The sequence below is a fragment of the Diplotaxodon limnothrissa genome, linkage group LG12 (genome assembly GCF_057381915.1).
Source record: "Diplotaxodon limnothrissa isolate DT_005_m linkage group LG12, D_limnothrissa_male_GT1.1, whole genome shotgun sequence".
NCBI classification, from domain to species: domain Eukaryota; kingdom Metazoa; phylum Chordata; class Actinopteri; order Cichliformes; family Cichlidae; genus Diplotaxodon; species Diplotaxodon limnothrissa.
In genome coordinates, this window is record NC_140607.1 from 13,495,556 (window position 1) to 13,523,474 (window position 27,919).

Sequence of the window (27,919 nt, forward strand, 5' to 3'; positions counted from 1 at the left end):
TGTGGAGGGTGGGGGTGCGGGGCTCTGACTACTGAAACTACTACAAGATTTTTCATCATTTAAAAGCACAGAGGAGAGAGAGAGAGAGAGAGAGAGAGAGAGAGAGAGAGAGCGGGTGGGTGAGAGAGAGAGAGGTGCAGTGGAGAGAGACAGCCTCTTAGAGCTGTGAGACAGAAGTGATGGATTCAGCCCACAGGAAAGTGACAGTCCTCTCCTAACGGGCCGCGGGCAGCACACAACCTGCCTCAGACTCTCACTGTTGATCAGGAAACTACCTCTGCCACCTGGCTGACGTTACCAGCTGTCCCTTTTTTCTCTTCACAACTTTTTTTTTTTTGTTAAAGTGGATCTGGGAGCAATCTCCTTAATGTTTGAAGATTAGTTTCAACTTGACGTTCTGTTTGGCTACTGACAGTTTCTTTTTTTAACAATTACAACAATAGGCTTTGAAACGCCACCTTTTCACCGGTGGAGTGGACTAAGGTGAGAAAAGGCTGAGTAACTATAGACAGCCAGAGCGCAGAGAGGACTACGCGGGGGTGCAGGTTTCACCCTTGGGATGACGTTCAACCATAAGAAACTTCAGACAAGTCTGGCAGGAGGGCAAAGGAACTGAAGGAGCCTCACCAGTATAGTGCAATTATCTCGTAAGCATGATGTAACCTTGTCATGAATCTGCAGTTACCTTATGATCTGGTTTATTTCAACAGGGTGTTGCATTCATTCAAAAATGACTTTACTCGTTTTTAGTATCTTGAGGTAGCGAGTTGTGAGTAGACTCGGTCTCAATAACTAGTTCTAGTAGTGTGGTTAAGCTCACTTTGCAACAGCAGGCTGAAGTCAGACTTCTGTACTTGGTTTAATGATTTCTGCCTAATCCTGAATTCAGCAGTCATCATGCAGCATCCGTCATCTGACTCACTGCTTGTAGCCAAAAGGTAATTATGCTTTATGGTGACTAACTGGACTGATGCTGACTATGACAGATTTGGCCAAGGGGAGGTTAATTCAGCACAGGGGGATGCTGGTGAGTGAGCCTCTATAGTGAAGTGCCTCTTTATTACTCATTAGGAAAAAAAAAACTCTGTGTTTTCAAAACACAGAGCTCTTAAAGTTTAAAATGAAGGGACATGCCCTGTACGTGTTATATGTATGAAGAGCTCTTTATGATGGTGCCGGACACAAGACTTCTTTTTATTATCTATAAATAACTGCTCATTTATAAAGAGGGGGGAGAAAAAAAAGGGACAACTTTACTATGTTAAGCACACTGCAGCTTCAGGATGTTCCCCTGGACTCAAGAGGACAGGGAAGCAGGCGGTTGAATCTAGTCTTTGTTTCTGTTGCCAGGGTGGTGTTTGGATAAGGGGGCTTTGAGGTAGAATGCTGGAACTTATCGAAACAATTCCCAAGACCCCCTGCCTCCCCGTCTGAAATCACAAGAGAGAAAAAAAAAGAGCATTGAGTGGAACAAAACCTACATTCAAAAAAAAAACAACTTTATCTCCGCTTTTCAATAGACAGTGGAAATTACAAAAATAACCCCAGTTACCAAGCTGGTAACTGGGGTTAATCATGCCTCAAATGACATGTTACACGCTCATAAGGATTACATGCTTGAGGAAAGAATGAGGTTCGCCTCAAGGTAAAGCAATAGTGCAGATTACCATGAGCAGATTGAATTTGACTCTGATCCAACACTTATTGGGTGTCATGCAGGAGACTGCCAGTTCTCAGCAGCGGTGGCGCTAATTTGAACATGCAGCACAAAGCCACGCGGCAAAGTGTCCGCTTCTTTTTTGGCAACTGGCAAATGAGATGCTGTGTAGCCGTGTTGTGATCTCCTGTTGAGGGTGATGATGGTGTGATTGTGATGCATTCACACAGAAAGTAGGACAATGAATGAAGTGGGTCAGCAGCTATGGAGCATCTTACAGGTAGATGACGAGGGGCGGGGGGTGGGGGCGTAGTAGTGGTCCTCCATCTACAGGGTCCGGCGCTCTCGGTTCCGCCACTGCCACTGACTCTCGGTGTGAGTATGGCGGCTCGCTCTAATGAGGTGACGAAGAATGTTTGGAATGCCATGCTCAGTCTGAAATGAGAGGGGCTGGGGTGAGAGGCACGGACCAGCCGGAGCAAGGCAGCCCACCTTCTAATTAATATGTGCTGAGCATGACCATGGCGCTGGTCAGAGACACAGTGACCTCGCCCCCTTCACCCACCCATCACACTTAATTTAACACGGAGCAAAATCCAGAAAGAGGAGTCGTGTAAACACAGACTTACCACCTGAAAACAGTGAAACCAAAACATGTTGGTGTGAAGCAGACTCGAAAAAATTACCTAAGAGGAGCTGCCAATCATACTGCAACAAGAAGGCTCACTCATTTCATTCGATCATATGCCTTCAGGCCTAGAGCAGAGTATGTATGGATATGGCACTTTTAAGGACCACTCAATAATTGCAGCGTTTGGTGGTCAGTAGCAGTTTGTTTAGGTGGACTGATCTTAGGACTATAAAGTCCACGGGGTTTTAACAGGAAATAAGGAGGTAAAGGCTTTTCCGCTGATCCCCCTGGCAGACTATGGATAAGGTAATAACATGCTGCCTCTGCTGGAGCAGATGAGACTGGCTATTGTCCCCAGGATACTGAACGCCAGCAAGTGTTGTTATTAGAAAAACATTATCAGGGGGAAAAACATTCATAGACATGCACAGACTGCATCATACTTGCGAACACACGTTTCACAGCAAGCTGCAAACATTTTCCCCTCAGCTTTGAAGTGTAGAGAAGCCTAGAGCAGGAGATTCCAGGCTAACTACGTCCAAAATGGGAGTCCTCCACAGCAGGGGCAAATCACACGGCATTTCTCTGAGACAGAGCTCATGTTCCGGGGGGGAGAAACCGCAGGAGCCGTGGACAAATACAGTCATCAGCACATTGCAGGACAGGCCCTGAGCTGCTCTATTATCATGCCGCGGGCTTACTTGTAAGCTATTATTAGTCACTTCTTCAGGGTTTGATCTGTAAGACTTTAAGACTATATTTGTCAGACTTGATTAGAAGAATCTCTTTGCATAGTGTGAAAAATATTTTGACACTACAATTTCGGCGTCAATCAGTAATAGCAGAGATGCCCTCACTGAGCCGGGCTTTGTCAGATGGATTAGCTTTTCTGAAAGACAGAAGAGTTTCGTGCTTTATCTAAAGAAGAAACTGTGCACTTATTTTTTTTTTTTTTTTTTTTTTGCATAGGTGACGAGTGCTTTAAAGTATTGTATTACCAAAGTACCTCTGAGACCTTGTGCTCTTTTGTACTGTAATTTAAAAAGAAAATGTTCTGGCTGAGTAAACGATGACATCAAAAACACAGGTTACATAAGACTAGCATGAACTGTGCAGAAGATCATTTCTATTACTTTTTTTTCCCCCAGGAAGAAAGTGTTTACACATTTGATTCTAGACAGATAAAGCCAGAAGAGTCAAATGTGCCAAGGGTCATGATCTTGGACAGTGCTGCATTTCTCTTCTCCAAGTCTCCAATCTAATGTGCTGGCTACACGCCCGGATTAACAAGACAAAAACATTTCTGCTCTCTTCCCAATTTTGTGCTCACCGTTATATGGTAGATGGTCTTTTACACAAAGATAAGCAATAACAAATGGAAGTCCTGAAGGCAGGCAATCGTTACACAGCCAATTTATGTTTCTCTGTAATGCTTTATGATTAGGCCGGCCCACTTTGACTCCAAGGAGGTGTTAAACAGGACCCCTCTGTAATCCAATATGCAGCAGCTTTCAATTATGCTGCCCAAGGAGTTACAGGCCTTGTTATCCTTATGCAGGAGTTACATTTACCTCAACAACCAGTAGCACATTCCTCCAGATCTTCAAAAACTCTGAAAACTTATTTTACTAATAATATAAATGAATTCTAGGGGAATAGCTCATATTTTAATTCTCCTGAACCCTTGAGGAAATGCTTAATTACACACAGGAAATATGATTTTAAAGAGATTTTAAACTGAACTTTATCTCAGATTCAATCAAGCAAAGATGAGGATAATATTAGCTGCCTTTATTCATTCATATTCATGCTGAATGCTAGGGTAAGCTTTCAGTCTCGCGGTCAAAGCAGAAACAGACGCGTTTAAAGTCTGCAAATTAAGATGAATTTCCTTCATGACTTATGATTAATCGTCTGAATGCAACCAATTTCCCAGTTTTGGTAGGAGCTATATATACACAGAACTGATGCAACATGCTCAATACTTTAAACAGAGCTTTGAATAGCATCATCTGGTGGTGTCTCAAATTTTCCATGAGTTAAGATGTCCAGGCCTGCAGAGTGGAACAGATGCATGTTGGAGTGCGTAAGGGACAAGTGGTGGCAGTCGCTCAAGCGGAGCCGACGCCAGAACGACAAATTAAGCTAAGCGCATGCTCCTACCAGCGACTTAATAAACCAAAGTGATCAGCACATCACTGTTCGGTGCAATGAGGTGTATTAGTAACTATCAAACCACGTGTGCATGTATTGCTTTTGAAGCTCGGACTTCAATTTTAAAAAAACAGGCTCAGCACATTTCGTAAATTACACTTAAAGCCAGAGGCAAAGCAACAGTGTCTGCTCACACCAGCAGTGATATGAACAGCAAAGACACTGAGACACTCAGATTTATGGATTACGCATGAATATAATGCATCTGTGACACTCAGCAGGGCAAGTGAGCCATTTTCTTTCAGTTGACTGTATCTTTGCCAACTTCTGCCCAGCCTACACTGACATGTGTATGCATGCTGCTTCTGTACCTGTTTGTTTCTTGTGGTTAATGAAGACAAAACCAGTGTATCTTGATGAGCAAGCTTTTTCTGGTAATAGACCTATGTTAACATCAAGATTCTCTTGATATTGCAACAAAATAAGGTTTTGGTTTATTCCTATTTGTGCTTTTAAATGTAGAAGTAACAGATTGAGCATAGCTGTGTCTTCTGCTTAACAGTTGATAGTTTCCCCCTAAACATCTCCATGTTTTCCATTTTCTTACTTGCATTCTTTAGAGTTGGACACTAACTCATGGAGCCCCCTTCAGTGGTCCTGCTAGGGCTCCTTCTAGTTTATGGACTAGCCTGTGGAGTCCAGCAGACGTTGGGGAGTCGCTCAGACGGCAGCCGTGGCAGGGGCAGTACCCAAGAATTTGAGAGCAGCGAGGAGGGTCTGGAAAGAGATTTTATCTATGCAGGAAGGAGCAAACGTGCTCCAGCTGACCAGCAGCAGGACAAATGTTCCTACACTTTCATTGTACCTCAACAAAAAGTGACTGGAGCCATCTGTGTCAACTCCAAGGAGCCAGAGGCCATGCTGGAGAACCGGGTCAACAAACAAGAGTTAGAGCTGCTTAATGTGGAACTACAGAAGCAGAAGAGGCAGATCGAGACCCTGCAGCAGTTGGTCGAGGTGGATGGGGGCATCGTCAACGAGGTCAAGCTTCTGAGGAAAGAGAGTCGAAACATGAACTCCAGGGTCACTCAGCTGTACATGCAGCTGCTCCATGAGATCATCAGGAAGAGAGACAATGCGCTAGAACTGGCACAGATGGAGAACAAGATCCTCAACCAAACCTCTGAGATGCAACAGCTCACCAGTCGGTACAAAGATCTCGAGCACAAATACCAGCACTTGGCTTCTTTAGCCACCAACCAGTCGGCTCTCATTGCCGTGTTGGAGGAGCAGTGCCGGAGTCGACCTCCTCCTCGCCATGTTCCCGTGCCCCAGCCCCAGCCGCGGCCTCAGCCTCCACCACAACCCTCACCCCCTATTAACAAGCCCTACCAGCCGCCTGTAATCCCACGCATCAACAACCCAATCAGCAATGAAATCCAGAGTGACCAAAAGTCTCTTCCACCAGTTCTTCCAACAATGCCCACTGGTACGCACAGTCCATCTACCACTGACAAGCCCTCTGGTGAGTCTAACAGTCCAACAGAAAACATTTGTATTTGATGCATTGGTACCAAAACAAACCAGCTGCCATGACAAACAGCATTCGCAAAACAAAGACCGTGTTTGTGAGTGAACCTCTTAATCATTAACACCCATTCTTCGTAGTCACAGCAAATTTAAATTTATCCCACACATTCCTAGAGGAGAGAGCTGGCCGTGAGAACAGAAACGCTGTTGTCTTCTGCCTTTTCAGATGCATATCATCAAATTGCCACGATTTAACCCGCATAAAAACACAAGCATGGCTAACTGTGTGCGCCTAAATGGATACCTGGCCCTAAGCCCATTGTCTTTTTGAACATGTGCGTGCAGATTTAAGAATTGATGCGAAGGGCATTTGATGGGATCAGTTGCAGTGAATAGTACACCGCCACTCCTTTTTATTAAAAGACTTTCGTTTTGGTGGAAAAACAGCGGACTATTCCCAGCATTTCCAGTGGGAGCATTTTCCGTTGACATTTCGTGCCACTGCATGCCACTTTTCACCAGGCTGCATGTGAACAGTAGCCTGCCCACGGTCATGCAACTAACACCCCAAAAAGTTATTCAAAACTGTAACAGAAAGCTACACACCACGAAGAAGTAAAGAGAGGAAGACAGGGATTTGAAAGGCAAACAGAAAACATGAGGATGAAGTCTAACAAAAATGGGAGGGTGTAACTACAAACAGAAAGAGATACCCTGAGTCAATGATGTCATTTGTTCCAGCTGAACCAGGCAAGACTCGGTCATATGTTCCACCGAAGAAGCAGACTTTATCAGGCAGAACAGAGCAAGGGCAGGGCAGGGCAACTTTCTGGCTTGTATCGGCCCAACACAGACATTCCTGAGAGTAAATGGGTGGCTAAGAGTGGACTATGAAACAGATATCATCCACAGTGATTTCTTGAAACCAGAAACATGTGTATAACAACACGTTCTTTGCTTCTTTCTTTCATATGCTTGCTTTTTTTCCTCGTGTAAAACACTGATGGACCTCATCCTCAAACTCCAATGCTCCGTGCGGCCCATAATTGTCTTTCTTTTTGCATTTAAAAACTGTAACACGGGCCAGTTAGCAAACCACTCAAGCATGCAATCTTGAGAACTTAAATACATTTTAACATTTTTGCAGATGAGTGTTTTTACCATATTTGCTATGCTTGGAAGAAATACAGGCACATGTTCAAATTAGGGTAGATACAGCTGCTGAAAAATAATGCAGTTTTGATGCTGCTCAGGCTGTTCTGTGCAGTTTCTTTCCCCTCTGCAATAACATTAACATCTTGGTAATATAAACACACACGGAACTCTAACGTGTTATACATGACTGAAACGTTTTTGCTATTGTTTCATCATTCAGTAGTCAGGATTCCCTTTGCCCTCATGCCAGTGTTTCTTTTGGCTGCGCAATCAGCAGCCATTTCCCTTGTGATAGTAGAAGCCAAAGTCAATTCTACTGTTAAAATGAGCGCCTGTGCAGAAAACTGGGATTCCCTGTGGTAAAGTACAGTAACTCTTTGTGTCACTCTGAGTTTTTCTCTTTTTCTGACTCTCAACCTTTGAGCAAAGACTTGCAACTGAGTGTGTTTTACATGCTGTGTACACATTATGCTTTAATCTTTCTGTCTAGGCCCGTTTAGAGACTGTCTGCAGGCTCTAGAAGACGGACACGCAACCAGTGGCATGTACCTGGTGAAGCCAGAGAATGCCAACCGACTTATGCAAGTGTGGTGTGACCAGAGGCACGACCCAGGCGGCTGGACTGTGATTCAGAGGAGGGTGGACGGCTCTGTCAACTTTTTCAGGAACTGGGAGACGTACAAGGTGCGGCAACTTCACACCAGATCAAGGACTTCATGGTCTGGAGGGAAGCTGGTTACTTATGTAGGGTGTTTTGACACTAACCAGATGTCAGTGACCAATGAATAGGTGACTGTTAAGCTTTCCACGTGTCTAATATAGTCTGATTGCCCCTGCATACGTCATAGCCTAATACCTCAATAATTTCAGCAATGAGGTATTTGTCTCAGTGGTCTTCTGAGACAAATTCACACATACAAAACTATTGGATTGCATTTGGAAGTCATGTTAGTGTGTTGTATTATCATTACTGACATTCTGGAAAAATACTTTTTGAATATTACACCAGAACTACCAGATAAATGGCTATGGAGGGCTGTGGAGAACATTACCACTTACCCAGGGGAACTAATTTCCTCTATCTCTTGAATGGGAAACCTCTTACAGTGGAAGATGGAGTTCATAGGTAAACATTTATAGGCTGTGACTCCTGATTAAATCTTAGCTCAGAGGAACAAAAGAAACTTTTTTGCAAAAAGACCTCTAAACCACACAAGATCTCAAATTGCCTTTGTGCACTCATCAAAAGAAGTGTTTCCACAATTTGAAACACCACAAACCAACTTATAATATGACCAGAGCCAGACAATAGTGGCGCGCCAGGATCAAGTATGTTGGCTTTCACACTAAATGCACTGTATTCTGCTGCATTCTCAATAACAACATAACAGTGGAAATCTGGAAAACCGACTGAAGCTATAAATTCGACTCAAAGGGTCCATTTATGATAATGTTCCTTGACGATAAACAACCACAAAAAAAAAGAAAAAAAGAAAAGAGAGATAAAATTCACAATTATAACCAGAGCAGGAGCAACGACCCTGAATCATCCCCCGGCCGTCCAATCTAACCATTCAAAGCTTTTCAAACAACATTCAGAAGGGATTTACTAATTGTACTGATAATGTTTTTTTTTCTTAACACCACTTCACAGCAAGGTTTTGGCAATATTGACGGCGAGTACTGGCTGGGTCTAGAGAACATCTACTGGCTGACTAACCAGGGAAACTACAAACTGCTGGTCACACTGGAGGACTGGTCTGGCAGAAAGGTGTTTGCGGAGTATGCCAGCTTCAGGGTGGAGTCTGAAGCTGATTTCTACAAGCTGAGGGTAGGCCGCTACCATGGAAATGCTGGAGACTCGCTGACCTGGCACAACGGCAAACAGTTCACAACACTGGACAGAGACCACGATGTGTATACAGGTAAAAATCTGGGTGACGTTCCGGCAGATTAGCTCCAATAATTTCTCCATGTTTATGAGCATAGCTTGACTGTTTCTCATTTATTTTCCACGTTTTTAAGGAAATTGTGCCCATTACCAGAAGGGAGGCTGGTGGTACAACTCTTGTGCCCATTCTAATCTGAATGGAGTTTGGTACAGAGGAGGACACTACCGCAGCCGCTACCAAGATGGAGTCTACTGGGCAGAGTTCAGAGGAGGAGCTTACTCATTAAAGAAAGTAGTCATGATGATCCGTCCAAACCCCAACACCTTCCACTGAGCATCCGAGGAACATATACTATACTGTATGCCTCCCTAAACAAACTATTTACAGGCCATTATTATTCTTTTTTTTTCTTTTTTTTGGGGGGGGGGGACCTAGAACCAGGTCAAGGTAAATTGAGATAAAAGTGCAATATCAAACATTAGGGCAATACTCATCTCCATGACAACTTTACACATTTGCTCCCTGCTTTTTCTGAGGTGTGTACATTCTCAGTGTAAAATATGAGACAAATGAAGGCGTGCTCATTGCTCAGAAGTTATTATAGAGACAGGAACCTTAGGTGACCCTTTAGGATGTGAGGGAGTAGCTTTAAGTTAGGGACCCTACAATATATAGAGTTGACACAGGAAATGTATCCAGTGATTTTTAAAAAAAATTTCATTCATTTTTCAAAAGTGCAATTTGTAGAACCAGTTAGATTTATTAACTTGTAATAGAGCCTTGATTTTTTTTTTGGCCAGTTTTTTTTTCTTTTCCAATTTGAAAAACTGCACAGTTCATGTACCCGGCGACATCTCCTCTTTTCCTCTTCTCTCTCTGTCTCTGTCTTGTTTTTTTTTTTAAACCTTAAACTGTTAGCGAGTACAAAAACCTGATTGACAGTATTTTATGGAACTTTTTTTAAGATCAACGTTTTTTTTATATTCATTTTGAAATCTTGAATAGCTTGAGCAGGTATCATAGAATTTGCTTGTATAAATCAAGCACTGTATTTACTGTATAAATCTCGTGGTTTGTTGATGTCAGCAGATCCAACAAATTGCGTTTGTACATAAGAAATTTGTAAAATAATGTATTAAAAATTGTCATGACACTTGTAATTGCAATAAAATATGTACAGCTTGTGCACGTTTTTGTTATTTGTGCCTCGTGGGTCAGTAACGTCAGCGAGTAGGCACTCAGTAGTCATAATGTACAGTCAACTAGACAAGGTTTTTTCCTTTTTAATGCAACTTTCTATGATTAAGACACTTCTAAAAGCTTAACCATCTCATAGTGTATAATCATCAGATGTTTCTTATTATACTGAAGCATTAAGAATGTGGCTTATAAGATATAACCTAATAATCTGAGCAATATTCATTAGAATAACTGTGTAAAATACTTTGTGTTTTTACTGCGGATAAATGTTCATCTACGTAAAAGGTTTCTAATCAAATTACCCCAATAACTGACTTATAAGTGGAGTATTGCTCTTTTAAACTTCTTCTGAGTCCTGTGCTCACCGTGCCAGTATTTTATGTTCATCATAATTGCTACCTTGCAGCATACAGTGCTTTTCACAAATTTGCTTTTATGATGTCTTTTACTGCAATAACCACATTCTGTTCTGCTTTAATTTGCTCCAAAACAACTCAGCAGCTTACATAACATCATTAAAAAGCTTAAAAACAAGATGCTTCAAACACTGTCGAGAAATAATTTGCATAGGACAAAGAGTTAGCGTACCAAATATGACTAATGCAATGTGACAGGCTCGTAAAATTAATGCATCCAGCAGCCCCTTTACTCTGACAGCAGAAACCACCTTTAGCTCGCTATGTGTCAATGAGATTTCTGGAAAACAAATCAAAAACGACTCAACACTGACATGAACCAAACTCCATTAATGTCATATTTGAGATCAAATTGTAGCTGAAAAGGGTCTGGACAGAACGGAGAGCATTTCAAATCAATTTAAACTAAATTCCTCTGACTGACAGCTTCAAAGATCATCGAAGATTGTCTATTGAGACCGATTATTACGGAGTAAATCTTTGCCACTTGCGGTTTAAATTGCCTCACTTCAAAATTTACCATCTTAGCATTTTTGGGCTGCCAAAGTAAAGATATATGAATATGTGACAGCAGCCAAGACACTTGTTCAACATTAAACTGACAAACGCTGGCTGCTATATCTGGCTTATGAGTCAAAAGTTAAAAAGCTTTCTCCTTCATAACAAAGAGGCTGTGGATGGGACAAAGGAAGGCATTCATCCCAGTGACTGAAACGCTTATAAGCTATGTACTTAGTAAAGACGGATGGGACAGTAAATTTTACTCTGTACCAAGTCCAGTCTTCCCAGTTAGATTAACACCATTTTTTAGAGCAATTACATCTTATAACCAGTTTAAATCTGCTTTGTCAATTAACCTAATCGTGGTAAAACACAGGATGGTGTTTCATCGTCTCCATAAACACAGACGACAGACTCTCTGGATGCCGGGTATGTCTGAGGACTCACCACTATGGAAAACCTTCAGTAAGGGTGGCCCCAACTCCTCAACCAACATGGAAAACCTTGAGCTGACATAGCGCTCGCTCAGCACAAAAAGAACCACATTTCCTGAACCTTCAAACCTGAACCTTCAAACTTGGCGTCCATTGTTGTTTCACATCTGTAAAAGTCAGTGTCCTTGTGTTTTCAATTGAAAAACTTTTTTGTTTCCTGTCCCCCCACCATCACCACCACTAGCCGTTTCACGTCAATGTTGGAGTTAATGTAGTCATAACAATAAAAACCACTGAACAAATTTCTCTCTGGAGGAAATCAACCATGCACATTTCATGCTTTTACTCAGAGCAAAACAGACACGTCCACCAAGGGGACTGTCCAAGTCACATAAGTTGTAATTAACTGTTAATTATTTAGAGCTCAACTAAATATGATGAACAAATTGAGGTGAATTATAGGCTTAAAGAAATTATTCTATTAGAACTCCTGTGTAACAAACGTTCTGAGCATAAAACATCCTTGAACGGAAGATGTCAACACTTATTTTCAGGATGTTAAATGTTTTGACATCCAGAATTATGAAAGGACTGTGAAGGGGAGGTGACTTTTCAACTGTATCCTTTTTCCATTTTCCAGTGGCTGTGAGCCAGTGTCAGGGTAACGCTTTTTTTAAGAAGATGAAGAAGCCAGTATAACTGCAAAATAAGATTGAATAATAAAATCAAGAATGCTGATAGCCTTTTCAATAAATTAAAATAATAAATTATATATTTAATTGAAAATGCTCCATATACAATTTATGACGGCATACACAGTATTTTGTTTAAAGTGAGAGCTCTGGTGTGTTTTCTGGAAAATATGCGCTCATTTTGATTTTTTAATGCCAGCAGTAGGTTTCAAAACAGTTTGGGCAGGAGTAAACTCCCCTCCGTGTTGCATCATGCCTTCTGTTAACAACACAGTAACAATTGAAAGCATTTGGTAACTCAGGACACAGACAGCTCTGGTTTTGAAATCAAAGGGCTAAATAATTTTTTGCTCAACAGGATTTAGGTTGATCAACAAGTTCGGGGCCTCCATATTTCTGATTCACTTTGTGCCAATTGGTGTGAATGGATCTAAAATGATGTTTGGCACCTGGATTCTTTTACTATTAAAGCTCTACTAGTGTTACATCAGTACAGAATGTGATATGGTATCGTCTTGCTTTAGTAAATAGGGATGCTTTGATTCCATACGTGGACTGGAGATAAATCCAATCCTGACTCTTAAAGCTAGACTGAGTATTGGTGAAAATAGGCCAAAGTATCAGGTTGATCTTTTGAATTCAGTTCTATATTATTCAGGGTTTGCAGCACAGTGAACAACTTAGATTATACAGAGAAAGCCAACAGCTAAAGAGTCTGTTATGGATGCTACGCCAACAGCTTTTCTTTGCATGCTTGCAAAAGTTTTCAGTTATTTTCATTTAAATGCAAACTCAGATGAGTTGACCAGTCTGCTTCTCTCTGTACCTCTGACATCTCACAGAAGGAAAAGGTCAAAACTAGTGCAATTTTTCAAAGTGGTCTTTAGCAGTAGTTCTCCGGGCTTTCTGAAGGTTATTCAATGATTTTTTTCAAGTTTTTAGTTCAGTCCCTGAACCTGATCACTTTCAGAGGAATATTTTTTTGTTTGCTCAGCCACTTAACGCTGACCTATGAATTATTTAAGCAAAAAAGAAAAAAAGAAACTTATTTTAAGGGATTAACCAGTGTTGAGTCTACACATAAAAGACAACTTCGCAAAGAACTAATTTTAACATGCAGCTTTAGGCACTTTGTCACAATCTGTTGCACAAACACATCATTTGTTACCATTTCATTAGTTGAATCTATGTAAAAATGCCAAAGATAGCACATTCTGACAGGTATAAGTAGAATAGCATTTTTACAGCAACAACGTGATTTCCATAGAGTTCTAGATCAGAAACTTGGCATATCTTGGCATGGTGTGCAGTGTGTCTTTAAAACATCTGAAGAAACTGGAAAAGTGGAGAATAAAAGAAGAAATGGTGGGTCTAAAACACTATCTAGAGCAGATAAAAAGTATCTGAAAGTCATGTCCTTAAGAAACAGGAAAAAAAACCTGAAGATCCAGATGCATCTGGACCTTCAGTTGATCCATCCACAGGTCACTGACCTCATTAAAAATAGTCTCAGAGGAAATGTCGCTGTCAAGAAGCCATTCTTAAGGAAGGGAAAAGCTGAAGTATGCCAAATTACACAAGAACTAGGCTGCAGCCATCAGTAAAATATAATGGAGGTTTGGAGCTGCATTTCAGTCAGTGGCTATTGGGATTTTGTTGAAATTTATGAAACTGTACACACAGGAAGGTACAGTCAGATTTTGAACCACGATGTAATACCATGGTCCACACACACTGCCAGTGCAGTAAAATATTACCTGTATAGAAAAACACACAGCGTAACAGTATCAGTCGTGGATTGGCCTCCCCAGAGCCCGGACATCAACATTACTGCACCAGTGTGGGATCATCTTGACAAAGGACGGAACTAAAAACACCCAACATGCAAACAAGACCTTTGAATGCCCTTCAAGAATTCAAGAACTATTCCTGAAGACTACTTAAAGAAATGACAAGAACGCTTGCCTAAGAGAGTTCAGGCTGCTGCACCTATGTTTAAGCTGATCCAGATGTTACACATTAAAGAACCTCTCCCTGTTCTTTCCTCAGAATGATGAATAAAATTGATAAATTTAGCAATCATATCAGATCCCTTTCCGAAAACCCAATTTAAAAAAAAAAATCTCAGCAGCAGCATTTGTTGCTCTAAAACCTGTATATCATCGGTCAGTATTAATGGGGCCTTCACAGATGTGCACTGAAGCATTTTTGCTGAACTCTATGCTGATGCCCTCTCTCCTCTTAAACCCAGAGGACACAATTTCCATGATTTCCAAAGAGAAGTTCAAATTTTGATTGCATAGACCACAGGAAAGTTTTCCGCTTTGCCTCAGTCCATTTCATGTGAGCTTTGGCCCAGAGAAGGCTGGGTCTTTTTTTCTTTGCATGGCAGCATTTTAATATCCATCAGTGAAGCGCAGTACAACTGTATTCACTCATAGTAAGAAGTGTTCCTATGTGAGCCTTTGTGGTGATTTCCACTACAGGACCATGCCTGGTTTTATTGCAGGGCTGTCCAATGGCTGGAAGATCATGGCTTTTCAATGGTGTTGTAGTTTTGCCCCTTGAAGACATTTCTACTATTACTCTCTTGTTATTCTACAATTCCTGGACCAAAAAAAAAAAAATTCTTTGGATGCTATTGTGATACTCAGTCAACTCACTGACCTGTTGTTTCCCATCCCAAGTTTCCCACTGAGTTTATTGTTTGTTTATACTGCTTCCATGATAAAAATGCAATTTCATCATTTGATAGATAGTATTTGTACTTTTATAACCTTGAATATAGGCTTTTAATGTTTCCCAGATCATTGCATCTTTCTGGTGTGTGTGTGTGTGTGTGTGTGTGTGTAAAGAAAGCATAATTGCAACACATTTTAAACTAACGGTAAGAAAGTGGAATCAATTAATCCTTTTTTTTTGGGGTCTGCCATCTTTTGTTTAATGTTACTGACTGTCAGGTATCCTGAGGTATGAATGCTATGCTATCGTTTCAGAGTCTGTCTCTGAAATCAGTGCTGACATCTGTTTAATGGAGCATTCCTCTGAAGTGACCCGACTGTGACTCGACTCGAGTCCGTCACTGTCACCATCTCTCTGTCAAAGAGCAAAAGCCAACTCTGTGCGCCACCCAGTACCAAAAGGAAAAGGAGTAAAGATTTTTCCGAGTCGTTTATTTGACCCCTTCCTAATTGCTGAAGTAAAATGATTGTGATGCATATGGGAGTTATTAAAGAAGCTTAAAAATAAAAACACATAATAACGCAGCAAGGCTTTCCTTTGGAAGAATAGCCACGTCATTGTTTATCATACGTATTCAGTCTAACTATGGTGGATTTAATAACATGCCCCCCCCTCCCACCATTTTTCCCATTGTCCCCATTTTCCAAAGGCTCAGCGTTTGAACTTTGGAGATGTGCAGATTTACTTTTAGCTTTAGAGCACATGTCGTGACTATTGTTTCATATTCTTCCACAATGTCTACAAGTTCTGTGCAGGGCCTTCAGAGGAAATTTCTTAAGGGTCAATAAGAAGAATTTTCCTTAGCACAATGGAAATTGTTATGCAACACAATGCGGAGACCCCCCCCCCCCCCCCCCCCCTCCTCCCCTCCCCAAAATACTGCAGGCATGGCATCTTTATTGATGGAAAACCAAAAAATCTCTATCAGTGTAATTTATTGCATCTTTGAAGATATTGATGCTTCAGTTTCGTGCACGGTAAATTTTTTTCCCATGTGGAACCTGTGACCTCTAGAAGCCAAACTCTGTTCTCCCTGCATTTTTATTCCACTGCTCCCTCAATCAATAATAGCTCACAGATGCCGGACACAAAGACCCACATACGAACTTCTTTATTATCTGGCATTAGTTTGATAAACTCATTTACAAGAAATTTGGAGAGCAATTAATTTTTAGTTGAATCCAAAATCCTAAATGTTTGTGTATTGGTATATAAAAGCAAAACATGTGCCACCGCATGTCTGTTGGAAACTATTAAAATTTAATTTAATATTGTAAAAAGCTGATGGATTATTGCTGCCAAATACTTAACCAAACCCTCAAAAAAACAAAGCAAAGTGCTTATTTCTTTGGTTTACTACTACTTTTCTTTGGTTTGTCTACTCTATAAGAAAGCTAATCAGCCAATCACATGGCAGCAACTCAGTGAATTTTGGCACGTAGACATGGTCAAGGTGACGTGCTGAAGTTCAAAATGAGCATCAGAGTCGGAAAGAAAGAAGATTCAAATGGCTTTGAATGTGGAATGGCTGTTGTTGCCAGATGAACTGGTCTGAGCATTTCAGAAACTGCTGATTTACTGGGATTTTCTGCACAACTATCTCAAGGGTTTACAGGAAATAGTCTGAAAAAGAAAAAGATATCCAGTTCCCTGGCATTTTTGTGGGCAAAAAATGCCTTGTTGATGCCAGAGGTCAGAGGAGAATGTAGAAAGTAGAGATGGCACGATACCACTTTTTTATGTCCGATACCGATACCGATATCATAAATTTGGATATCTGCCGATACCGATATGAATCCGATATAGTGTTTTTTAATCAACAAAACTGTTTTTTAAATATCTTGCTGCATTTTGTATAAGTTCATACTCAAGTTTAAAACAACAACTACACTAAAGCTATTCTGTTATACCTGTATGCAAAAAAAAATATTTCATAGTTCAGCAATACTGATCAATCTAATAAACTTAAACCTACACCATCCTCCCTATTCTGGTATTTTAAAGAGTACTTAGCATAAATATTAAGCAACCTAACTAATAGGGTTCCAACTCCCAGCAACAACAAAAATAAATAAATAAAAAATAGGGAACCACCCCTCACGCTCCACCTCATGATGCTTAATCGACGTAATCAACCTTAATTTGATGCAGTGTGAAAAAAAATACACAGAAATCAATTCTTTTTCAAGAAATATTAAATAGATTCAACATCTTTCTTCAACAAAATTGCAGACTGCACAGATGGTACCTTCCCAAAGGAAAAAGTACTATAGCTTACTAGGGTATATTAGACTTAACAGTTACTATATACAATAATGGACTTCTATACATTTTACATCAGATTAAAACTTTGGGTGTAAGATTCAGATAAATATTAAATAATTAAAAGCTCGACATTTTAAATGAGAATAAGAAAGAAAAGTATGTCTTTGTGCCCCCTTTTCCCCGTTAATGCCCTATCGGCCCCCCTGGCTAAACTTTGCTAGATCCGCCCCTGCACAGTTACCAGCCGTCAGCCTCGTAGAAAAAGATCCTCGAGTAGAAAGTAATAATAAATAAATTCTAACAACAGCTGATCAAGCTTAAACGTGCTGCTGTTGTTCAGCCGCTGGTTTCCTCTGTCTGGTGCAAAGTGGGCCAAAAGCAAACAAGAGACACGGACTCGCGACAGAAAAGCCGATCAGCTGATCATTAAGCAGTTTCATGATTGAAGTAGCAGCAGGAGAGGCAGTCGCTTGTTAAGCTTAACGCAGGAATGCTTTACAAACATTCAGAGATGGACTTACACACTTGCTTTACTTCTCTCAGGATAACTTTGTCGGAGATGAAATGCCGGGTTGCTAGCGAAGCTCCAAATGCTATCCAGACCACCGACAGGTCCCGCATGCCACAGCCGCTCTATCACGTGATGCATAGTGCTCCGACGTGCTAACGTTCTGAGGTGAGTTACGGCGTGTTGCAAGTTTTGTGAGGTGCTTTCGTGATATTTAATGGATCGGATTACATTTTTTATTTTTCTCCGATATCCGATCCAGTAATTTAGGTCAGTATCGGACCGATACCGATACGTAATATCGGATCGGTCCATCTCTAGTAGAAAGCCAACAGTAACTAAAGAGCATCTCTGAGCACACAACAGGTCAAACCTTGAAGCTTCCACTCCTGTCAGCTAGAGCAGGGCGATATGGCCAAAAATATTTATCGCGATATATATTTGAAAATTTGCGATAACGATATAACTGACGATATAATTGATGCGAGACAAAATACAACTCCACAACATTACTAGCACAAAAAGACAACCTTCCATTTATTTTCACTTAAACAAGAAGCTTTTATGTACATTAAAGCTTTAGAAAAATGTAACAGTGCAAATGCAAATTCCTTGCTGAAAGTTTAACCAAAAGGCATTTCCAGTAGAAATGGGCTGACATATCCTGAGCATAACCATGTATAATATCCACTGAAGTTAAAAAGAGGTGCTTTGCAACATTAAACTGCAGTGTGCAGTACGTATTTTTCGGACCATAAGGTGCACGGGATTATAACGCACATTAAGCGAAACAAAGCAGTCAGATAAATCAAACTTTATTAAACTCATTCTTCTTGCTTCCTCCACTTCTGTACCATTGATTCATTAATGTTGAATTCTCTGGCTGCTGATCTATTCCCATGTTGTTGCAGTATATTAATGACTAACCTTGTATTGTGGATGGATTATCTCAGTTGTTCTCCTGACTGAAGTTTGGTCCGTTTACAGCATCCTGCCATGCGATTGCATTTGTCTCTAACTATCAGGAACCTTAACGTTAACTTTTATAAGTGGAAAAGTGTTAGTGTTCGTCCTCCAGCTTCACTGTTTATGTTATGCTAACGTAGCTGTGTCGCTAGCGATCACGTAGCACATCATTATATACCAGCTAGCCCAACTTCAGTAACCCTACAAACGTCACTGCTGTTTAGTTTCCTGTCTTCATTTATGTTGGAAGTGATAGCAGAGCTGTACGTTTGAATTTTTTCAGAAATCTCTCAGTCAGAACATGCAATATCATGCTTAGGTAACTAGCGAAACTAGCGAGCTAACTTCCGCTAGCTTCCTGCTAACTTCTAACTCCGTTAAATGTAATAAATTTTGTTTTCATGGATGCCTGGAAGTTAAACTTCATAGTTACACCTGGTAAAGCAGCAATGCTGATCGTTTTATTAAAGATGAAAGAATTTAGACAGTTTTTAACTCTCAGTGATGCTGCAGTGTTCGTTTGACCTGAATAATATGGAGTTTAGGACCCAGATTACTCCCAGACAGTGTTGCCAACTACTCAGTAAGGAAAATCCTAAAAGTCGCTAGAAGTCGCTACATGACGTCATCGCCTAATTTGCATAATCGGTCATGCTAATCTAATTGTAACCTATGTTGTTGGAGAGAGAAATAACATTGTGGAAGAGACATAAAGTGAGTAAAAAACGTCCTAAATTCATTTAGAGTTTATTTAGAACTACAAATTAAATTTCTTTTAGCAATTATTGTTTTTTTTAATGTCACAATTCCAACCCTGCTCCTTTACCCGGGCTTCGACCAGCAAAAGTGACCCGAAATAAGCACTCTGGTGGAGTTACTTTGTGTGTGTGTTTATAAGTAGTTTTAAACCTTGTGATCCACAAAACAGCATAAGAGTAAAAGAGTAAAAGAAGAACTGACTGCGTTACAGCACCCGCTGCTTGTTGAGAGTAAAAGCGATACACGCTTTCACGTCTTTTTTTAGCGACTTTTTTTTAGAAAAAAAGTCGCTACTTTTTTTTAGAAAAAAAGTCGCTAAGGGGTCTGAAAACTCGCTAAATATAGCGACAAAGTCACTAAGTTGGCAACACTGCTCCCAGATTTAAGAGCATCTTAGTCCGACAAATAACGACGGCCGCTTGCATGTTCTGCAAAAAAATGTGCTTTGTCCTGTATCTGACGGACAAACACCAAACCAGTTCCACATCACTGAAGTTGCACCATTTTTACAAACCAATTCTGGTTCATCTGTTTCACTCAATAATCGGCCATGTGCGTAAGAAAACAAAGGCATGCGCGTTTTACTCATATTCTATCGCGATATTTCATTTTCCTATCGTTGCCTAACATTATACCGGTATTACCGTGAACGGTATAATATGGCCCAGCCCTACTGTCAGCTAACAGGAAGCTCAGCAGAGCTGCATGATCTGATGGGTCTTGATTTCTGATACGACATTTGGATTGCAGGGTCAGAATTAGAGATAAACAACATGAAAACATGGATGCATCCTGCCTTGTATTAACAGTTTATGTTGATATTAGTGGTGTAATAGCGTGGGGATGCATTTTGCTCCTATTACTACCAGTTTAGGATGATATGTGTAACTATGTCTATCCCAGTGTGTGTATTTTCTGATGGCTGATGATTATCCTGAGCCGTGTCACAAAGCTCAAATCGTCTGAAAATAGTTTCTTCGGCTTGAAAATGGACCTATAATGACAGTCACCAGAGCCCGTTTGAGATGAACCACATCATGGATGTGCAACTGACAAATCAGTAGCAACTGTGTGATACTGTTGTGTTAATATGGACCAAAATCCCTCAGGAATCTTTGCAATACCTTGAATCTATGCCACAAACAATTAAGGCAGTTCTGGAGGAAAAACGGGCTCTGGCCTGGTGCTACCAAGATTTACCAAACAAAGGGGCAGATGACTGTAAGTTGTGGCCAAATCGCTTATCACAAAGACAGCCTCTAAACCGTAAGTTTCCTGTGAGTCAAAATGACCTGATCATGAATCAACGTCATTGAAACAGCTTGACTTAGTTTTAATAAAGGAAAATATGAACAACATAAAAGGGTTTCTGTGGGAAAAGGAGTGGTTTCTGGGAATCTGACAGAGGTTCCTCTCACTCTCATTTTTTTTTTTTTTTTTGTTAATCTCATGCCAGCTCACGAAGACGCTAACTCACAAGTTACAAAAGGTTTATTTAAAAAGCTGTTACAGATGCTACAAAGGTTGCTTTGGAACCTTTTCAGCCGAGCCTCAACAAATCTATTTAAATGATATCATTCCGAGCAAATGGTACATTTAAACAAAACACCCCGCCCCCCACCACCACAAGATTTCACACATGATTAACCATCAGAGTGGTTTCTCATTAAAACTCACTTTAGCCGATCTCACTGCATTTCTGTCTTGCTTTAGTTGGCATAAAAATGCACTATCCACATAAACAGATGTATTCTGCATGTATTCAGTTACTTCTTCATTAGTTCAACCAGTTCCAACTTTCTGTTGTATCAGGTAAAGATAAAAGACACTTTTTGAAAAGTTTGACAGAGTTTTGAGGCTTTAAGCTTATATTTGTCCTCTAATCACGTCCAGTCTTCTCTGCTTCCTGAAGAGAAGTCCCCAGTTTGCAGTTATGTTCACTAGCTCTGGGCCTTTTTTAAGATTGTTTTTCCACAGCAGCAGGACTGCAGGTGTTATTCATAGCAATGACAATGGCATTACTGTATCTCTAGTGCCACAGTAAATGTTCTTGTTCCCAGCAGAGCCTTTGACTTGCCACCTTTAGGAAAAACACACATGGATTTAAGGATGACGCAGTATTCTCATCACCTGTGCTTTCTGTGGCTCCACACGTCAAAAAATAAGCTTATTAGGTCATTTTTGATATTAAAAGTGTGCATTTTTTATATGTCAATATTCCAAAGGCATACATATAAGAAAGCAGAAGTTTAGAGATTCCCCAATTAACAAAAATGGCCAAAGATTTCATGTGAAAGGGTGAGAGCAGAGCAACAGCTAGAAGAAGATAAAGTGTACTATATTTCCAAAACTATTCACTCAGCCATTCAAATCATTGGTAGGGTCAGGGGGTGGAGGGTACCCTGCATCCAAGCCTTACCTAACAAAGTGCAACGCAAAGCACTGGATGCAGTGGTGCATTGAACGCTGCCACTGGACTCTAGAGTTCCTCCATCTGACAATCTGATGGACAATGGTACTTGTCTAAATGTGAACTGCATCGTAAAGTTTGGTGAATCAGGGATTGTGGTGTGGGGTTGTTTTTCAGTAGTTGGGCTTTTAGTGAAAAGACCTCCTAATGTTTGGGGATAACAAGTAAAGATGGGAATTGATAAGAATTTAGCGATTCTGATTCCATTACCGATATCACTTATCCATTAGATTTCTTGTCAGTTCTCTTAGCGATTCTCATTGAGTTCTCCCTGGCTCCTCTTTGAGAGTCACCACCATCTCTAAGCAGCATATCAAATACATTACATTCATGCAAGTGAATTACATGCTGTGTGGTAAATGTTTCTGCATGTTGGAGGTATTTCTCCTCTTGTTGTGATCAGTGTTGGGGACATTAGTAAAAAAAAAAGTCATGTATTACATCGAAAACTTTTTTTAAGGACAAAGCAGTATGTTACATAATTACTCCCAGGAGAAGGTAATTTGTTATATTACTTACTCCCTACATTAGTTTCACGTTTCTTTGTAAAAAATGACCTGAAACACATAATTGCCATTTATCAATATTAAACTAGAGGCTACAGTCGCACACACCAACACAAATCCTTATCCGAAGGAGGAGACACATACTGTATGATCCTTGTCTTAGTATTTAGGTATGAACACAAAGCAAAGATGAAAACCAGCACAAAGAGACATTTAAGCAATCGCCACAGTGATTCTGCTTTAGAAACATGAACAGGTAGAACTGAAGGCTGCAGCCTGACTGCTCATCTGTTTGTTACCTGTTGAAGCTCAGGGTCTGTCTCCAGGGCTGGGTTTAGCGTTCACTCAGGAAATGTTACTCTGGGTTCTTGGCTAGCTTACCGTTAGCATGCAGATGTTTGCAAAGAGCCAGAGTTGTGTTAGCAGCATAATGCAGTTGTTTCTGTCCTGGATACAGTTTGCATTTTACCATCGCACTCTCATCCTTTTGTGCAATAAAAATAGTCATGCACACATGCATGCTGTAGACTGTCTATTTTCCTCCTCCAACACACAAACTGAAATCAGACGATTGTAGCAAGTGCAAGTAGAATGATAAGAAGAATCGATAAGCAGGCAGACTAACAATTCTAAGGAACAGTAATTAACTTTCACATAGCTTCTGTAATATGAAGATATTAAGAAAGATTGTAACCTTGCCTTGTGGTTGACTGCTTACTTTTCGTAACATCTATTCAGTCACATACTACTGGGCCTAAAGAGTTATGGTACTGTTTCGAGTCAGGAGGACAGATGTCAACTTTGCTGAGTTGTTAGTTAGGTTCTTTTAAACAAGAAATTCATTCAAACAAGACCTGTATTACAGAATAAAGTCCTTTTTTTCTTTAAAAAGACTCCATCACTTATCTTTCATATATAACACTTTGGGATTAAGTGAGGAGGTAAGTCAGGAGTATCTGTGAACTCTAGGCCGTAGCTGAGTCTTCGTGGCCTTTGTGGAGATGATACAAGGCAACTATTCATGACTGAGCCAACAACTTGTCCAACAAACACCCAGCAATCAGATTCTAACTCCAAAACTGTCATATTGACACTAATGAAACAGCTACCCACTATTTACTCGGATCCAGCTCAGTTTGTGTTACGAAGCCGCAATACATCATACTCACAGAATGCAGCAAAAGACGCCTTGTGGAAACGGGACTACCTCTGGGTTCCTGGCCTTGTATTTTGTGGTTCTTTTTATTCTCTTATTCCACTGAACAGAGCACTTTAGGGTGTTATTTTAGGATCACATGTCTTTGCAGTCCTATAACGCTGTCATTTAAATAATTCGTCCAATTTATTAAAACCTCCAGCAACGAGTGATGCATCACCTACTGCCAAGTATTGTGTTATTTACTTACCAAAGATAATTGAAGTTTATGTCAAGCTGATACAAACTGCCTGACAGCGTGGTAAACAAATTCAAAAGAAAGCTTAATCAGCATTCTTGCACAAGCTCACACAGAATTAATGAATGATTAAGGTCTCCTATTCTTGCTTGTACGTACACACATATAAAACCCATAACTACATGGTGCGTATGCAGCTAGTGTAATAATCCCTACAACATAGTATTTGATCCTTGTCTTTGTCACACGTGCCAATAAGGAGAATATCTCTGGATTTTGGAAAAGACAAAACAAGGAATTTTAAGACATCACTTTGATCTGTGGTTTTCACTATTTACTGTTCAGGGTATCTGCCAGTGTATTTAAAGCCAAGGAGCTCAATTTTTCCATGTGTGAGGCAGCTGTTGAAATGGCAATGGAAGTTAAATGTGTTACCCGTTCAGAAACACTGCAAAAGTCAAAGCATTCTAGTCGTCAGCATTTGTCTCACACATCCTTAATATTTCTAATGTGACGTCAACCATCCAGGCTACAGGTTGAAGCACGCCGTGTAATGCATAGCAACGCCTGAATGGAAACGAGTGTAACGTGTGCCTATGTAACTGCCAGATCAACTTGTGATACATGTTCTAGGCCTTTTCCTTTCTGTGAAAGAGCCCACACAGGTTTAACATGCACTCAGAGCTCACCGAGGTGCAACAGAGGAAGCTGACAATGTTTTATCACAAAAGCAACACACATGTCAGACACTCACATTTGTGAAGGTTTCGCACATGTGCACTATCATTTAATGTATACATTACTCCCATGACCTTAACACAGTACGGACAGGAAGAACAAACAGTTCAGTTGGGTAAAGACTTTGACTGGTGATAAATGTATCAAAATATTTGAGACTAATCAGGTTTATTGTTTTATGTTTTTCAACTTCTACAAGCATCACAAAAAATCATGCTTACCTAACTCAAAGTAGCTTAATTTTCATATTTCCCATTGTTTGCTTTAAAGTTTTCTAACATTTTAAAAGTGAAATTAAATTTCCCTGTTTTCAGTGACAAAGAATCTGACACACTCTCCTTTCTACGACTCTCCAAACTAATCAGTAACCTTTTGATACTGACATAACTGATATTATATTATTCTCTAGCTCCCTCTTGAGGGTAAAAGTTGCACATGCGTAACAAAGAATCACTGCAGTGCATTTTAACATTGTTCAACATAATAAATAAAGAAAGGGTGGGTGAGTAGAGTTCTCCTTTTCCCCGTTTTCTAAGAAAAGCGTTAATATTAAATAACTGATAGATCAGTTCAGTTAAGAGAAACAAAACAAAACAAAAAAAGACAAAGCAGAGCCAAATCAGCGTCTTTATTTTACAAACGCATTATTCTATTGACATTTTTTATATAATAAAAAAGCAATTTACAAGCTTAAGAACCAAAATGAAGCAGCACTGAATGATTATGAGTAAAATATATAATTTGAATAAATATATTTTATTTCATGCTATAAAATAAATTCATAAATGGCAATAGATACAACATCAGCTCTAGCTAGCTTCATTTACTTCATAGTTGTACAAAACAGTAGAGTTCTGAGGTTCACAGTTGGGTTGTGAGGTTGTGTGTAGAGTGGACAAAACAGGAGCGGAGGCATTTCTGCTATCATGGTTCAGTTCGTGGGCTCAAATGCACCTCATGCTTCAGCTCTGTGGAAAATATGGGCTCATTGAGACCTTGAGGCAGAATGTTTGGGAACAACTGACTGAGGACTTGTTTCCCCACCTGAAGAGAAGTGCACAATTATACTACGGACATATGGTAGAACGTATGTCCAGTGAGACCACTTTTAATGCTATATACCCTGAGTTCTACTTTTTTTTTTTTTATGTTGTTTTTTGCCTTGTCACCAAATGCACACGAACCAGAGACATACTAGTGCAGAGTTAGGGGGGATTCAAAAACGAAAAGGAACAACAGGTAGACTGAAAACGTCCCCTCTGATCCTGAACAACTGCACCTACTGTCTCGGAGCCTGAGGAGCAAAAGGAGACCACTGAACTTCAACATAGCAACAGAGAGCCCGGTCCCAAACAGTGGCTATATAGCCCAAAATCCCTTTCATTATTTCACTCAGCTGGAGGTGCAACTCTGAACAGTGCCACTGAGTTTGATGACTGAATCACGCGCTCAGTTCTCGTGTTGCAGTTTACCAACTACCACTGGATTTTCAATTGAGCATTTCAACCGCGTTTTCACTTTCATATTTTTTTTTCTAAAAACAAGAAGTCAACCTGTCCAGAGTTTCAGAAAATATATAAAAAATAAATCGATATCAAATTGTCCTGGTCCTACTTCAATTCAACAGCTCCCTGACTTTCAGTTTGTTTGATACATGACAGGCCAATATTTCAAAAGGTTTGATGATCCCAATACACCACTTTCACTTTCAAAAAGGTTATTGCTTCTCTTTTTCAAAAAAAAAAAAATACACAGTGGACAGAAACTGACAGAAAAGCTATGGAAGACTTACGATTTCTTTTCTAAGCCTGTATCAGTGTTTGTAAACTACCTGAAGTGAGTTTCTTACAAAAGGAACAGGACGAGTTGCAAGTTTGCAAAAAAAAAAATTATCAAAAAAACAAAGAAAAAAAAAAAACACAAAGTAGTCTGACAGCCTTGTAAACACTTCTTTTTGAATACTTGTGGCCCAAAATGCATATCCTGTCGCTCTCAGCGAGGTGGAACTACAAGCTGACGAAGAGGGTCCATTCGAGTGTCTATCAAGTTTAGTTGGTTTTTGTAGGTGTGTACTGCCACGTACATAACTATGATACATGAATAACATTTAAACAATTACGCCCCTGTTCACCTACAACAAAAACATGGACTTGCTTGCTGAGGACAGAAAACTGAATTTCAAAGCACCATTCGAGGGGAGAGGTCCTTACAGAAGTGATTGAGGCCTTTAAGATAACTGAGTCCCTAACAGGTAACTACAGAGATAAAGTTGACTCATCGGATAGAACTGGTATGTACTTTTAACCAAAAAACAACAACAAAAAGTAAGTGCACAATCAATGACAGGAAAAAAAAGTTTTTAAAAAATTGGCAATTGTACACAATTTTTTGGCTGAGCAGCGTGCAATTCAGCTACAGTATATGTAGGTAAGATATTTTTCTGCACAAATACTCAGTTTACTATCAGCTAAATATCCTGTCTGTTCTCATGCATCTCCTGTCTCTACTTAAATGCATAAACTACAGTACATTGATTAGATTGTCCTCGGTCGTTAAAGAGGAGGGGATTTAGTATAGCCTCTGACTATGGGGCAGCGGCTTGCAGGGAACAAGTTTGCCTCATCTGATTGTAATCAAATGCTACAAAATCAGTTACACTTTAAAATCAGTTGCCCATCATGTCACAGATTAATAAAATAAAATAAAAATCCAGTGATAGCAAGTGAAAATTAGGGGCAGAGCTTAAGTAGACTAGTACAAAATGGACAAGAATGACATGACTTAATTTCTATTCATTCTTGGCTCCACTTCACAATAAAAGATGCAGCCATATTTCATCATAATCTCTCCATTTATTCCATTCCAAAAGTAAAGAGGCACAAAAATCCAAGTGCCAGAATCTAAAACATAAAGCTTGTGGCAAGGCACTAAGTTTAAGATGCCACTTGTTGTGAAGCAGTCTCTCTTTTTTACACTGGCTTTAAACAATTACATTACCTACTGCACAACTTTTATACCTTGTTTTTATGGCTTAGTATTGTTATGTTATTTATGACTCTGCTACTTAATTTCTGCTTGTTCATTTATTTATTTTCTACACAAGTGATTGTTATAAACTGGGAAACATACATTCTTTTGCAAATTGCAATGAATTAGTCTTACATTAAATTAAGAACCTATTCTTCCTAACGAGCATTCAATTACACAATCCAGCCAAAATTTACCAGAAAAAAAAAATCATCCCCTATTAGTCTTTGGTGTTGTCTTTTGGCACAAAAATATTTTAGCAGTTTGTACCCTATTCACAAA

General features: G+C 39.9%; 1 protein-coding gene across 1 annotated transcript; it reads left to right on the forward strand.

The window, feature by feature from the left end:
• The first annotated feature begins 217 nt into the window (after positions 1-217).
• Positions 218-9,900, forward strand: angptl2b (angiopoietin-like 2b). Its single transcript, XM_085367994.1, has 5 exons — positions 218-647; positions 5,063-5,967; positions 7,618-7,811; positions 8,782-9,052; positions 9,153-9,900. The coding sequence occupies exons 2-5, from the start codon at positions 5,079-5,081 to the stop codon at positions 9,350-9,352; spliced, it is 1,554 nt and encodes a 517-aa protein (XP_085224120.1). The 5' UTR covers positions 218-647; positions 5,063-5,078; the 3' UTR covers positions 9,353-9,900.
• The last annotated feature ends 18,019 nt before the right edge of the window (positions 9,901-27,919 follow it).